Here is a 13,631-nt window from a genome sequence, read left to right as displayed (position 1 = left end):
CAGAAGGTCAAGTGGGTCTTGCAAGCCCAGTTTTTATCTGGCAGGAGCTGTGTCTTGCTGACGGCTGCAGAGCATTTGCATGTCCATGTCTGTACTGGTGGAAGAGCCCGAGTGCTTTTGGCCAGCTCATGTGGAAAGGAAGGCGTCTGTGTGTTAAAGTTAGTGCTCGTTTGTGGCAGCGGGTTATTACACAGCAGTTGGCGTGCTGTACGCTGGGAGCAGTGAAGCTGAAATGATTGTACTTGGCACCCGTGTTGTTCTTTGTCATATAAATGATCCGTGTCAGAGAGGTTGCACTGGGGAATGGGTCTCGTTAGCAGCTCGGGCTTCCCAGACCTTGCTAAACAAGCCACCCGCAAGCCGTATGGTAGCTCTGCTCAGGGAAAAGCCCTCTGTGGCGCTCCATCGCTGTGCTGTTTGGGTTTGGCCGGGGTGTTTTGTTTGAGGAACGCTCTGCTCTACCCTGTGCAGAGGAACAGAGGTTGCTCCCTGCCTATATTTGGAATAAGTGCTAACCTCTCACTCCTAGCTGTTATCTGTGCTGGGAAATACCAGGACAAGCCTCCGTTTAGTGTGGCATTAAATAAGGGAGAATTGGCAAAACCAGAAGAGCAAACAGGATTTTTGTATACCACATCTTCTGTTACAAACTTTTTTTTTCCTTCTGCGAACTGTCCTGTGCTATTGCAAAGAAGGAAGAACTAATTAAGCCAGTTGCTGAAAGTGTTTTGCCACCCACACTACTGAAAAGAACTCTTTGTACAGAATTAGCTCTTACCAGCTGTGCTAAACCCAGTAATTTATCTTTGCCAAAAAAAAGAAAAAAGTGCTGCTATAGTCTATTCCAATTAAACAAGCTAATGTAAGCTATACCCTATATCCACACAAACACAGATATCTCCTGCTCAAAAGCTGGAGGGTTTGCAAATAATTATTTTCTCCCTCGTTAATTCTTCTTAGCGTATGTAAAAAGGGATGGGCTGAGGAGCTCTGGGAAATTAACTCATTTGTGTACGGAACTGGCTGAGCATGAGCTCGCCGGATGGAGAGCAGTTTGATGGCAGGAGACTGGCCTAAACTTGGGCAGGTTCGAGCATAAGGGCTTGGATTCGGCTTGGTGCGGTGCTGCAAGCAGCATTTGCCTCAGTGCTGAGAGGCAGCGGTTCCTGCTCCAGGGGAGAGGCTGTAGGAACACAGAAGTCCACCCGCCTTCGCCTGGAGTATCTTCAAGAGGGACAGAGTGGTTCACTGTGTTTGCGGTTACAGCTCCACGGAGACTGCTTAATAAAGTAAATGAGAGTCACGTTTTTTGACTGGGGTGTTGGTTTGGAAACTGAGCTAAACCAGAGAATTGATCTCAGGGTGTCCATGGTACAATGGACGGCAAGTGAAAACTCACAGTCACAAACCTTGACTGAAATTCAACAAATCCATCCTCAGTCCTAAAACATCAATGTCCTTTTTTCTCATCTGCTCCCTACTCAGATTTTTGAAGAGTGTAGACAGTCCAGGCAATGCTTTTTCCAGCTGAAATTCCAAATGCTGAAGCCTTTGATTCCCAAGAGCTCAAGGGACTACCTCTGTTCCCCTGAGGGTGTGAGAACAAGGATGTTGTGTGTTTTATACAGCTTTCACTAGAACTCTTGGGGGGGAGGGGCACGGGGGGAGGGTCTTTGAAGCTCAGGTCACTTTCAGGTGTGGGATTTGGAGATACTAAACCAAGAATGATGGCTGAGCAAGAAAAAAGAAATCCTTGGATATCCTCCATCAGAGAAAGTCAGATAAATAAGGAAATTATCTTTGCGATTCTGTCAGGAACAGATGACTGTAGTTTAGTAATCTGTTAGAATTTTGCCAAAAAAGGAAGTCTTGTTAATGCAGAAAAATAAAAACTCTTATTCCTTTCCTTACACACTTACAGATCAGCTAAACACTGCAATAGAGACTTGACATGTAAGTAGTTACATAGATGAGGTGCTCCTTTCTGGGTGAAGATATAGATTGAATCAAAAATATCCAATACAAAATTTATCATTGGAAATACAGATATATTTTCTAAAGATAAATTCAGTTAGTTGTTTCTGCTCTTTCAAATTTAATTTTGTAATTTGAATGTGCACAGAGAAGAAAAGCTCAGCCTGTAATCATGTCTGAGGTCTGTGTAAGGTAACATCAGGGCAGAGAAAGAGACATATTGGATCCTTAAAGTAAGTTGTTCCTCATATAAAATTAAGTTTAATCCTTGGTTTTAGCCTTCTTGAAGGACAGGAAAAAAGGAGTTTCTCTGTGTCTTATGTCTTGGAAAGGTCTATATGTTACAGGATTGACTTTTTTTTTTGCCAAAACGCTGAAAGGCCTTGTTACATTAAAATGGTATTAAAGCACCTGGCAGTTTTATGAAATGCAGTGTACCTGGTGCCATCCTGTAACCAGCACTAGGAATCTCAGTAAGGACAGTCTGGAGTCTTGAAGCAGATGTATCACCACCAAATAATTAAACTGTGGCTAACATACCTTCATGTAAAAATTCAGCAGCTCACTGTGTCTTTCACCTCCCAAAATATATCATCAGTAGCAGATTAAAATGCCTCTTTTTTTAAAAATATGCTTGTGGCTCAAAGGCCGTTAACAAAACAGAAAATTTAAATTGCTAGGTTAAACACTATTACACTTCTGAGTCACCTGAACTTTTCCCCTTTATGTTTGGTGTATTGGATAAGATTCAGAATAAATAAAAGAACAAATCCAAGTTTGTTTAGTTAAATACTGTATTGCCTTACCAGATGTACACAAGTATGTTCTGCTTGAAAGGAGAAATATTTGCCTTATTTGGTGCATCTTTCTGTAGTAGGTGATTGTGCTAACCTGTCTTAATTGCTGCAATTTTCCTACTAGTTACAGTTAATTCTTTTGTTCAAACAGGTGAACTAAGATCTGAGCTCTGAGAGTCATCACACGTACTTCTGCTACCTGTATACTTTCTGTAAAATATTGGGCAGGATCCTGCAAGGAGCAGTGTCCCCTCAGCTCCCACTGGAGAGTCCTCAAGCATAATACATGTTGTGTACTTGTTTACCGTTTATCTCATGGAGGTATTACTGCAGGTGTACTTGCAGTCACATGCTTTGGTCCTGCAGATACTGTGAAAACTTCTTGTTTATAAAAATCAAAGTGGAAGTGTAGCAAATGTGCATGGGTGACTGTTGTGCCATGTCAGATACTACAGGAAGCTTTGAATGGAAGCAAGCGCAGGCCCAGCTGGGATCAGAATAGCTACTGGCTTCAAAGGCAGCAGGTGAACAAGGTTTTCCATGCTGCCAAGACAAACACATTTTCTAGAGAAATCTGCATTGCCTTGTGCCACTGCACTGACAGCATTTTCTTCATTGAAGGATCATCGACTTTGGCTGTTCTCACCACGCTGGGCTTGTACACTCCTGAACTACTTTTGATTTGGGTGAGCTCCGACAACTTCTCTGGCATGTTTCTTGTACATAGACCCTCAGATGCATTTTCCCAGAACTACAGCCAGCCAGTCTTGCTTTTCAGTGCTTAAGACCTTGGTACCTGCTGTCTCAAGATGTCTTAGCTCCTGAAATTCAGCCTTTCCCCATGCACGTACTTTGATGCCTTGCACTTACTTTATGTATCATTCACTTAAAAATACGGTGAAGATAAAGCATGCAAGCTTCTCAAGGCTTTAGACATCATCATTTAGACAGGCAAATCTTAGTTAAAAACACAGAAAGTCCATGTGCCATTTGCTATCTCTGGAACTTTCTCTAAGTTCCAGTGGTTTGGGACAAAAGCAGAAATTTTGCAGAAATTTTCTGGAACTAGGAGGGAGGATAAATGTAGAAGGTGATGTGCTGTATGAAAATGGGGCAGGGGGGATGACACAGGTGGATAAGTAATTTTCTGAAAGACTTTAACCTATAAACATTCCATATACATCCTTGTGTAACTGTTTTGCAGCTCTTCCCAGCAGCCACGTTCCCCAGTTTACAGGAGAAGTAAGGCTAAAGTTGATTCTTTCAGTACATTTCATTTCTAGCATCTGACTTCAAATACGAGTGTTGTAAAAGGTCTTTAATTTTTGCTGAGTGTAGTGGCAGCTCATTTTAGTTCTGCAGTAGTGCACAGTAGGAAAGCCTATTAGTGCTATGAAATTACTTTATCACACTTCTCAGTAAGCATATTTATTACTTGTTTATACCTGTCTATAAGGACTAAATTTTCTTCAGTGTTTTATTCCAAAAGTCTCTCACAATTAGTGAACCAAGAGGACACTGAGGAATGAAATATTTTCCTTTTATAATGACAATTTAGTCTTTGTACGTATTGTGGAGTTAGTTTATCTGTGAAACACAAACATTACAGTATTTTCCTGGGCCTAGTGCAGAATGTGTGTTTTGTGACGGTGGCTGTTGTATTATACTACTGACAAAAGTAAGGCAGGCACTCCCACTGGCTTTGATGAATTCTGCTTATGTAGTTGCTACAAAACATAGGGTCCTCTGTGAATGGTTTGGGCATTTACATACCAAATATCTCAGCATTACTAGAGTACCTGTTGTACCACACTCAGCACAATGTTATCCAGGTCTTTGTCTCTGTTTTTTCAAGTACTGATGTTTTGTATTCCTTTCCTTGCCACACTCAGCATCTTAACTGAGTGATTTTTCTCTTCTGCATGCTATGTTGAGAAGAGATCAGCCTGTATTATGTTTCTCCCTTTTACCCACACAGGACTGACTCTTTAGAAGACCTGCTGCTTCTGTGTTTGGCTTTCTGAAGAGTTTAAGCTGCTCTGTGGAGGTAGAGGTTTTATATGTAAACGAGAGAGAAAAGGCAAGATGCTGAAATACGTTAGCAGGTAACAAGTAGGAAGAGAGGAGAGATGGGAGCCTGGAGATTGCCAAGATGCTGAAAGCATGCAAAAGTCGCACCAGGTCAGAGTGTTACCTCTGCCTGTTACCACCTTCCTTGGATGTGCGTTGTATCAAACCTTCACCTGGCTGTTTAAGCCCAAAATCAGTCACTGCTTGCTCTCCTGTGACCCACTGTCTGACATCTTTGTAAGGTTACCTTTGCAGCAGCAGAGGGGTGCTTCTTCCCCTTTGCAGCAGGCTGCTGCCCGTGCCATCTGCTGTTGGGCCCTGCGCACTTTTAAGATGGCATTTTCCTTGTCACGCTCCTTTTTTCTGTAGGCCAAGAGGCTTGCAGGAAATGAGAGAAGTGAAACAGTGTGACTTTACTGAAGGACCACGTGATCTTGTCCATTTGGCTTTCCAGTATTTTTCTTTCTCTGTTGAGGACCCTTACTTGTTATTTCAAGCTATATCAAGTGTGTAGCTATGTGGAGCAAAGACCATGTCTGTCATGCCCATGTGGTCTGTAAGGATAGTAGCATGTTTGTGTAATTTAAAAAAAAAGAGGCTCTCTTAACTGAGAAATAATCAGCATTTGAAATGAAGAATCCCTTGCTATTGTAGATCATCATATATGAACACATAAGTGTATATGCTTATAGTCTTTTATGTGTTAATCATTGTTGGATTAGATATGATTCTCTGCTCTTTTTGCTGAAGAGTATCTTCAGGGAGACCCACAGAATAAATTAATAAGAGTGTTAAATAAATATGTCATCCTGCTTCTGATAGGCTGAATAAAGATGTACCAAGATACAGTGCATATGGTTCTAACAAAATTATATAATTTATCATTATTAAGAGAAATAACTTTCAGATAAATTCTCACCTATTAGCTGGTTTACTTTACTTCACACCTTCCTAGTTAGTGAGAGCCAGACAAATGATGACTATAAATTCATTTTTCCTGCCTTTTCAAAAGCTTCATGTAGCAGTGGCTGTAGAATATGTTTTGGCACAAAGGAACAAAGAAAACAGCATTTGCAAAACACAGACAGAAGTAAAACATACAATATTTCTAACTTCTCAGCTCCATGCTTTCCTTCACTTTCGTTCCCATTCCTGTGTAGACAAATGGAATCACTGAAAATAAGGGAAGTGCCTCCAAAATCATACAGTTTTTTCCATATTGATTCCAGCCCTGAAGAGCTGGAATAACCTATGTATTTAAGGAGCCAAATGCAGTTTGTCAACATTCTTTCCTAAGCAAAAACAAATAAGGCTGCTGCTACAGCGTTTAATACCAACACAAAGATTTGGCAAAGCACTGAACAGTTATTGATGAGGTTTTGGTTCCATTTGAGTTTTTTAAATCACTATGTACCACATTGGTGTGTTTATTATTGCAATACAAGATCATTTCAAAAACTGCTGTCCATATTCATTTAAAAAACATTAAACTGGCTTTAGTTAATAACAAAAATATTTATTATAAAGTGTGCTGTGTATAGCATATCTGACTTTGGGTGTGGGGAAAAAATATAATGCTTCTTAAAAACAATAACCACTTCACTTACATTTGCAATAGGATTGAAAATTGGTTGGCATCATCCAACAGGAAAGATAGGTAAACAACTTGTAACACTGTTGCCAGCTCCTAAAAGTAATCATTATTCTTGTACGTTTCTGTTCTTGTCAGCATTCACTTAATATGCATTTTATAATCATAGTGCAAGAAAATAGGAATGGGCAACTTCTTCATATGGTGTTAGAGGCCAAGATTAGCAGCATTATATGCAATATGACTGCAGTCCCATCGGGGATTTTTCTTCCTAGTTAAGATTCAGCAGTGTGCCTGTGAGATACATCTGTTAACTTTTGAGGTGCAACAGGACAAACCAATCTGATTTAAAATATATGTATACATGTGTGTCTGTATGGTATAGATATATTCATAAACAGGACTTTTTCCTTTTTCTCCATAATAAAGAACCATGAAAATGCATATATTTATATGTGATCCCTGGCTGTAATAAGGTAACCATTTCTTCCCTGCAAGCAAATTTGCAACAGAGAAAAGAGGGCTATGTTTATATAGAGATTGTTTTTTTAATATGTTTATTATGTTTTTATGTTGCATGTGTGTATATATATAACAACCTATATATTTCTTTTTATATATGCAAATGTGTTTAATATGTAAAACCATCCGTAGTGCATCAACTTTAGTTATCATCTGCATTTCCTTAAGAAAAACAAGAAACATTTTTTACTTCTTCTGTGATGACCCTCTTAGGAAATAAATTTTTAAATAATTGAGGGTGAAAGGAATTGCTGTCTTACGATGTTTTCATAATCCTATGCTGTGGTGGCACTTTTACGTGTTTAGGCCTTGTCTTCACCAATAAGGTGATTCTACGTGGAGTTAAGAGTTGCACCATCTCCTGTTAGGCCGCTCCTGCTTTTGTCTGCCATCAAAAAGTAAACAGTGGCATGAAGAATCCCTGGGGTTGGTTTGCCTTTGAGGGCAGAAAATTGTTCCCTAGATATTAGTTCAGAAACTATATTTAAATGAGGGGAGAGTTATTAAATAAACAGACACTGTTTGTTAATTTTGTTATTTGTATTACAAATGGGGTGAGACATAGAAGGGAGAGAGAAGGGAAACTCCTCTGTATGACTCCTATATTGACTTAGCTTAGAAAGCGATGGTTAAAGTACATTATGAGGGTCTATATAGTCATATTGCATTGGTTTGCATAAGAACATACCCTGATTGCAATTAGGAAGATGATGTTTCTGTGTGCTGGGGAACTCAATCAAGATATGTCACCAGCTGTGCAAGGTGCTAAGATTCCTTCAAGGGCAGAGACCTAAATTGTTGTCTTTCCTTCTTGTGTGTCCATCCTGCTAAGAGATATTACAAGCCAGATTTCTTGTCATTTTGACTTTGCATTTGTTCACTGAAGATGCGGACATCCTTCTTCAGATGCACGCGTGTGGGTGTACACTTTGGCTGTACATTGCCACTTCCTTTTGCACATCACCTTTCTTCAGGCCTGCCCCGCCTAGCTACTTACCTGAGTAATTTTAGGGCATTCACATTGAAATTTGTCAGTGAGACCTCACCCAGGCAGGTAGCTAGTAGTTCGGAGATTGTGAGGTTTGGCAGGAAGATAATGATGTGTAGTTCAGTGACAGTGAGAAAATGTATCTTCATCAGGGCTCAGCAGGGTTTGTTAGAGCTCACAGGTTATTCACCATGCAATTACAATTCTGTAAAGTACATGGGAAAAAGAGACGCCTGGCCACCTTTGTGCTGCAGAGCCAACACAACTAAGGAGGGAAAAATGTGGTGGTTATTAAAGTGGACAGACATTTTGAATATACACAGAGCTGTCAAGGAAAGATGCCATCATACTTTTCAGAGCAGAACCATGCACTCTAAAACGACTGAGGCAAATGAGAAAAATTTTAAAAACCCGGTCACCTTATTTTCAGCCCTGCAGAAATGGGAGCAGTCACTTCTACCTCAACTCTGAGCTGCAAAGTAAAATCTTCAGATGGATAAAAACCACAAGACATGCCACATACCTTCAAAAGCTGAAGAAGATCTCCTAGGAGTCTTTTGCAAGCAGTGGCAATGGCTCTGCAGGATCTCCTCCACTAGCTGTGTCAGATAGGAAGGCAGCCCCTAGGGTTCAGGCTACCTCCCAGGTCACCACTGTCTCACTGCAGTTGTATCTCTTGCGTGGCTTGGCATGGAAGCTACACATACCCTGCTCCCCAGCCACAGGTGTCCCTGAGAGTCAGGCACCAGCCAGCCATAGACCATTTGAGAGGACAGAGTTCAAAGCTGGCAATTTGACGGGATTTGGTGAATTTTTAGGGTGACAGTATGTTCTTCTAATGTCTTCAGGACATCGGGATTTTTTTTCAGTATTTGATTCTACTTCTTTAATTCTTCTTACTTAATTCTACTATTCAATTCTTACTGCACCTCCCCATACACATCTCTGATATTCTGTTATCTGGGGAAAACCTCTCCTACTTGCTTTTTTCCCAATAGCAGTGAAAGATTCCATGAAGTGGCTTCTCCCCATGATTGCTGCTGCCAGCCACAAGCAAAAAAAAGTACTGTTTCCATATGAACACACAAACACCTAATAACCAGAGAATGGTTGGGTTACAGGATGGACCAGTGCTTACTGGTCAGTAATTTCTTTTTCCCCATTTGTTGTCTCACTGACATCTGCTGATAAATCCCATTCTGAAGCCCTAAGTCTTGGCCTGGATTCAGATGGAAGGCAAGATTAAGTTTTTCAAGTTCACAAGAAAAAGCTGACTGTATAGACTTGTACTAAATCTTTGAACAAGGACAAATTGTCAGGTTTTGAGGGTTGGACTTGTCAGACTTATTTTTACAGTACATAACTTTGCAGGCAGAATTTAAACATCAAATAATTCAGTAAGATCTGAAAAGCAGCCTTTATTTTTCTATTTATTGTCTTTTCCTGATGACAAAGTGGTTCTTTATTGTGCATTCTTTCCTGCAGAATTTAATTGCAATGTGTTACCTTACAGAGGTAAATAAAATTCTGGGTAACAAAGTTGCTGAGCAAATGGTAGAGCCTTTTTCCACAAAAGCTTCCTGTGATTAATAAAAATACCCTGACACTGACCTCTGCACTGGCTTCCAGCCACCTACCAGAAGAGTAAATGGCATGCGGTGTACAAGCTACAAACACACATGGTGAAAAAAGAACACAACAGATAGCCACTTAAGTCTTTAGTTTGGGAGAATGATCCACAGTAATGCTTGCTGCTTAAGTGCTTTCTTTAGACTTAGCGTCGGGTGAGGATGCCGTAAGAACGCTGCTTTGATTCAGAGGGTTAATGAGTGTCAGTGTGTAAATACCAGTGTGGTCTTTCTGCTGAGGCAGTGGATGTTTATAGATGTGAATTTTTCAGCAGCTATAAACGGAAGGTCTATTTGTTTTGTCTAAAGTGCATGGGAAAGACTTGATCATCATGTTAGAAATTCAAGGCTAACGGTTTAAAAAAATCCTTAAGTTTCAAAGTTCAGCTTAAAATGTCATGGCATAGCTTCTGGAAGGGAGGCACCAGAGCAGGCAAGCTGCAGCAGCCCAGCGAAGGCAGGCAGCACAGCACTGGTGGCTGTGGGCTCGCTGAAATGCCTGCACGCCTGTGGTTTACTAAGGAAGCAGCTCAACGCACACATCTATGATTTTATTGCGTTCGAGTCAAGAGGTACAGCAGCAGATAATATCACCTCTTGGCACAGGAACAGCAAACAACAGCTCGTACCTTTCTCCTACAAAGCCATCTGCCCTGGCTGAATGTGATTGACTGAGAAGTCACGTACGCAGCCTCGTCTATCTCCCCAGTTGGTGGAGAAAAAAAAATGCAATTCAGGTTTCAGCATTTTTGTAATCCCTCTGAGCCTCCCATTAAATTTGCTCTACTGTGTGGGAAAGGATTAAAGATTCTTTGGGCTCCAAAACACAGTATACAAAAATTAAGTACTACAGCATGGTTTGTGGTAAGGCAGCAACTAAAGGGTATAGCCTGCCACATAACCCAGAGCAGCGAGTTCTCTTTGGTAACTAACACTTGTTGACAGCTTAAAATTTCTGTTGGTAACACATGCCACATTTGTGTATGGCCTTTGTTTTAAATATTCTGTATGCAACATACTTCATAAGTAATTTCAAAAATAATCAGAGTTGTTCATATGCTGTTACTGACTTCGTTTTGAGTGCCAGAAGAGGGGAATATTTGCTGGCAAGAACTTTCAAGATTAAAATCAATGCGTTACAAGTTTCAGACAACGCTGTTTATCAAGATGAAATAGTTCATTTCCTAAAAGGCAATATTACTTACATTTTATGTGAGTGTGGGCATAGATGAGAAATTTTTATTTAAGAGCTGCCACGATTTTTCCCCTCAAAAATGGTAAATGAAAAATGCTGAAAAATTTCTTTCCCAAATTTTTTACTATTTTGAGAGCCTGACTTGCTGTCAGGCTTAGTTTCTGCAGTATTAAATTCTCCTGAATATATTGTGCTTAGTGTAATTAAGCATCTAGCCTTTTTTGTCCTAATTCCATAATTAAATATATGAACTCTTTTTTTGTGTGTGAAAAGGACACAGAGCTACTGTGTACCCAGGCCTTGGGGAGAAAGTAGGGGTGAGAAAGAGCATAACAGATATTAAAAATTAGACTCCAAAATTCATACTTTTAAAATAAACATTGTCTTCCCCTGCTTACATTAGCCTACTTGCATGAAACTTCTTCCTTCCACATCTCAACTGTTAAGCAAAGAGCTGTGTGTGACTATCGCCAACTGCGTGTCTGACTACAATTTACCAACCTTACAATGCAGACTAGAAAGTACTAAAGAACAAGAGGAATCAAAGCATCAATGTTGCACTTTTGTCATTTTTCATTTCCTCATTGCATTAGAAAGCACAAATATATGAGGTGTGAATACCATCTCATGAACAAGGGGTCAGTTCCAGTCTGTGTAAAATGTTACTGGTGAACTAACTGCGTAACTGTTTTCACTGTTTGTAAGGCAAATTAAATTAGGGTTCCAAAGGAACTGGAAAACAATACCATACCATGCAATTTATATCTAGGCTCTCCACCCAAAAAGCATAATAAGAAATATCTGCTGACTATATCCATATCTTTATTTTTCATTATACTCATCTTTTCATTTTTCTAAACATACAGCCTGTTTGCTTTTCCTCTGTAGTAACTTCTAATGTTAAATTTTAATATGAGCCTTTGAACAGTATTCCTCAATGTCATTGTTTCAAGATTTTATATATGCAGATATTTTATGTATTGGTTATTTTTCTTAAGGTCTAGGCTGATAACAGTGTTATTCACAAAAAAATGCTTACAGAAAGAAAAATGTTGTTATAAAAAAGCTTAATATATGGGCTACTCAGTCCTTGGTTTGTTTTTAATCTCTCTTGTGAAGGTGAATTATAACCTGTTTACTTTCCAGTTTCGGTTTTCTGATATTTTGGTTTGATTTCAGGTTACTATTGGCCAACTGTATTCCACACAGAAATTGGTTATTGAGAGCCCAGGAAACACATAGCTGTGAGAAGACTGACCCTGAAGCAACACTGGACCATCTTCAGCATCCTACAGTGCCACATACAGATGCGTAAACTCACTGCACATGTCTGAGCTTTTCTGTTCAGCAAAAGAAATGCCTGAGAGACTCAGTTTTTGGCAACCAAAGTACTATTTTCTAATGGTTCACATGTTCTAAAATATATTGCTGTGATTTATAATAGCATGTAAGGTAGTCTTGAAATCTGTTTGCTTGTATGTCCCATGTGATGAAATAGTTCCTGCCCTACTTTGACAATAAAACTTCATTAAGCTACCTGTAACCAGATACATTATTCTGCTGCTGACCTTTTCTCTCACTGAGCACGAAAGATGTGTTAGATTTAAAACCTCTCACCCAGTTACTAAGTTCTTATTAATCCTGTTTCATTTAAAAATATGCAGCATCTGAATTAAATGACTAAATACATAATTCATTTTAAATATTGAAACCAGAGATGAACAGAATTCTCGTCTCCTGGACCTCGATACTTACAAATATCACAAGCTGCATTGTGTGGTTTCTTTAAGGAGCATCCCTTGACATTTCAGGAGGTGACATAAAGATTTCACTAGTTCTTTCTTCAGTTTCCAAGAGTTAATAACCAGTCTTATCCTACTTCTAACAATTAACAGATCAGAATAGCAGAATGTAAGACTTGCATCACCGAGGCTTGGGAGCTTTAAAATGTATTTTCACTACCAAGTCCTTTTCTAAATTTGCTGAGGTGCAGCTATTAGCAGAAAGCACCACATCCCTTTATGCAAGGTTTCACTTTTTCACAAAGCTCCTGAATTTTGCAGGAGAAAAAGAACCTAACTACGACAATAACTCAAGTGCTGCAAGTCATGAGTTGGCAGCAAGCTTTGGCTAGCAAAAGTGGAACACTTAGTCTAGCGTTTTATTGCTTATTATTAAATCTGTAGAATAACCAACACTTTTAAGACAATATGTTAAAAAAAAGGCAAGCAAAAATTTTGATCAGGTTCTGTTCAAGTTGTTGCTGTGCTTGGATTTGTTTTCTATTAGAAATTTGCAGAAAAATTAAGCAGTGCAAAGCTTTTTTTGATGGCATACAGAAGAAAGCTTCCTTTTTTTTTCCAGGGGATTGTTGTGGGGTTTTTTAAGAAGAGAAACAGAAACTCAAAACTAGTTCCATGACACTTGGCCTTTAAAAACCTCCCCTTATTTTTCTTGCTTCCCAAAATTCATCTTTGTTTAGAACTTCTATTGTTTTGCGTTGTTCATGCTGTGTGGTAACATTATTAAAGCAGAGGATAGACAAAGTGTCTAATTTAGAACAAACTCCCATTCCTCACTACCATTTACAGTGTAGTTTATAATTTTGTACAGTTAGATTGAATTGTATAGTAATGCATTCCATTAACAATATAGTGTACAGAATAAGATACTGTGACTACCTGAGACTACAAATGTAGCCTCCATTCTTACTTTCAAATAAAAGGCAAATACAGTAATAATTATCCTCGTGTTACGTGTATAAGTATTACAGTGTAAATTGCTTTTAGTGAACATTTTATTAAAATGGAATTAAATTATTGTAATAGGTAAAATACATTAGATTCTGTATTTTAAATTTCCACAT

The 13,631-nt window shown here is 39.1% G+C and overlaps 1 protein-coding gene across 7 annotated transcripts in view; it reads left to right on the top strand.

Moving 5' to 3' along the window:
- LYRM4 (LYR motif containing 4) overlaps window positions 1-12,311 on the top strand; it is a 93,759-nt gene extending 81,448 nt beyond the window's left edge. For 2 of the 7 annotated variants that reach the window (XR_012041036.1, XM_072853242.1), the window contains one exon: window positions 11,945-12,311. Coding sequence is in view for 2 of the 7 variants with exons in the window: in XM_072853242.1 (XP_072709343.1) it covers window positions 11,945-12,007 (63 nt within the window). In the remaining 5 variants the exon portion in view is untranslated. Of the gene's footprint in view, window positions 1-3,392; window positions 3,458-3,975; window positions 4,014-4,749; window positions 4,877-11,944 lie in introns of all 7 variants that reach the window. The other 5 variants (XR_012041035.1, XR_012041034.1, XR_012041033.1 and 2 more) reach the window with 5 other exon arrangements.
- The last annotated feature ends 1,320 nt before the right edge of the window (window positions 12,312-13,631 follow it).

This window comes from Ciconia boyciana, chromosome 2 (genome assembly GCF_034638445.1).
Source record: "Ciconia boyciana chromosome 2, ASM3463844v1, whole genome shotgun sequence".
In the NCBI taxonomy this organism is placed as follows: Eukaryota; Metazoa; Chordata; class Aves; order Ciconiiformes; family Ciconiidae; genus Ciconia; species Ciconia boyciana.
Note: the sequence above shows the minus strand (reverse complement) of the source record. Positions and strands in the feature narration are given on the sequence as shown.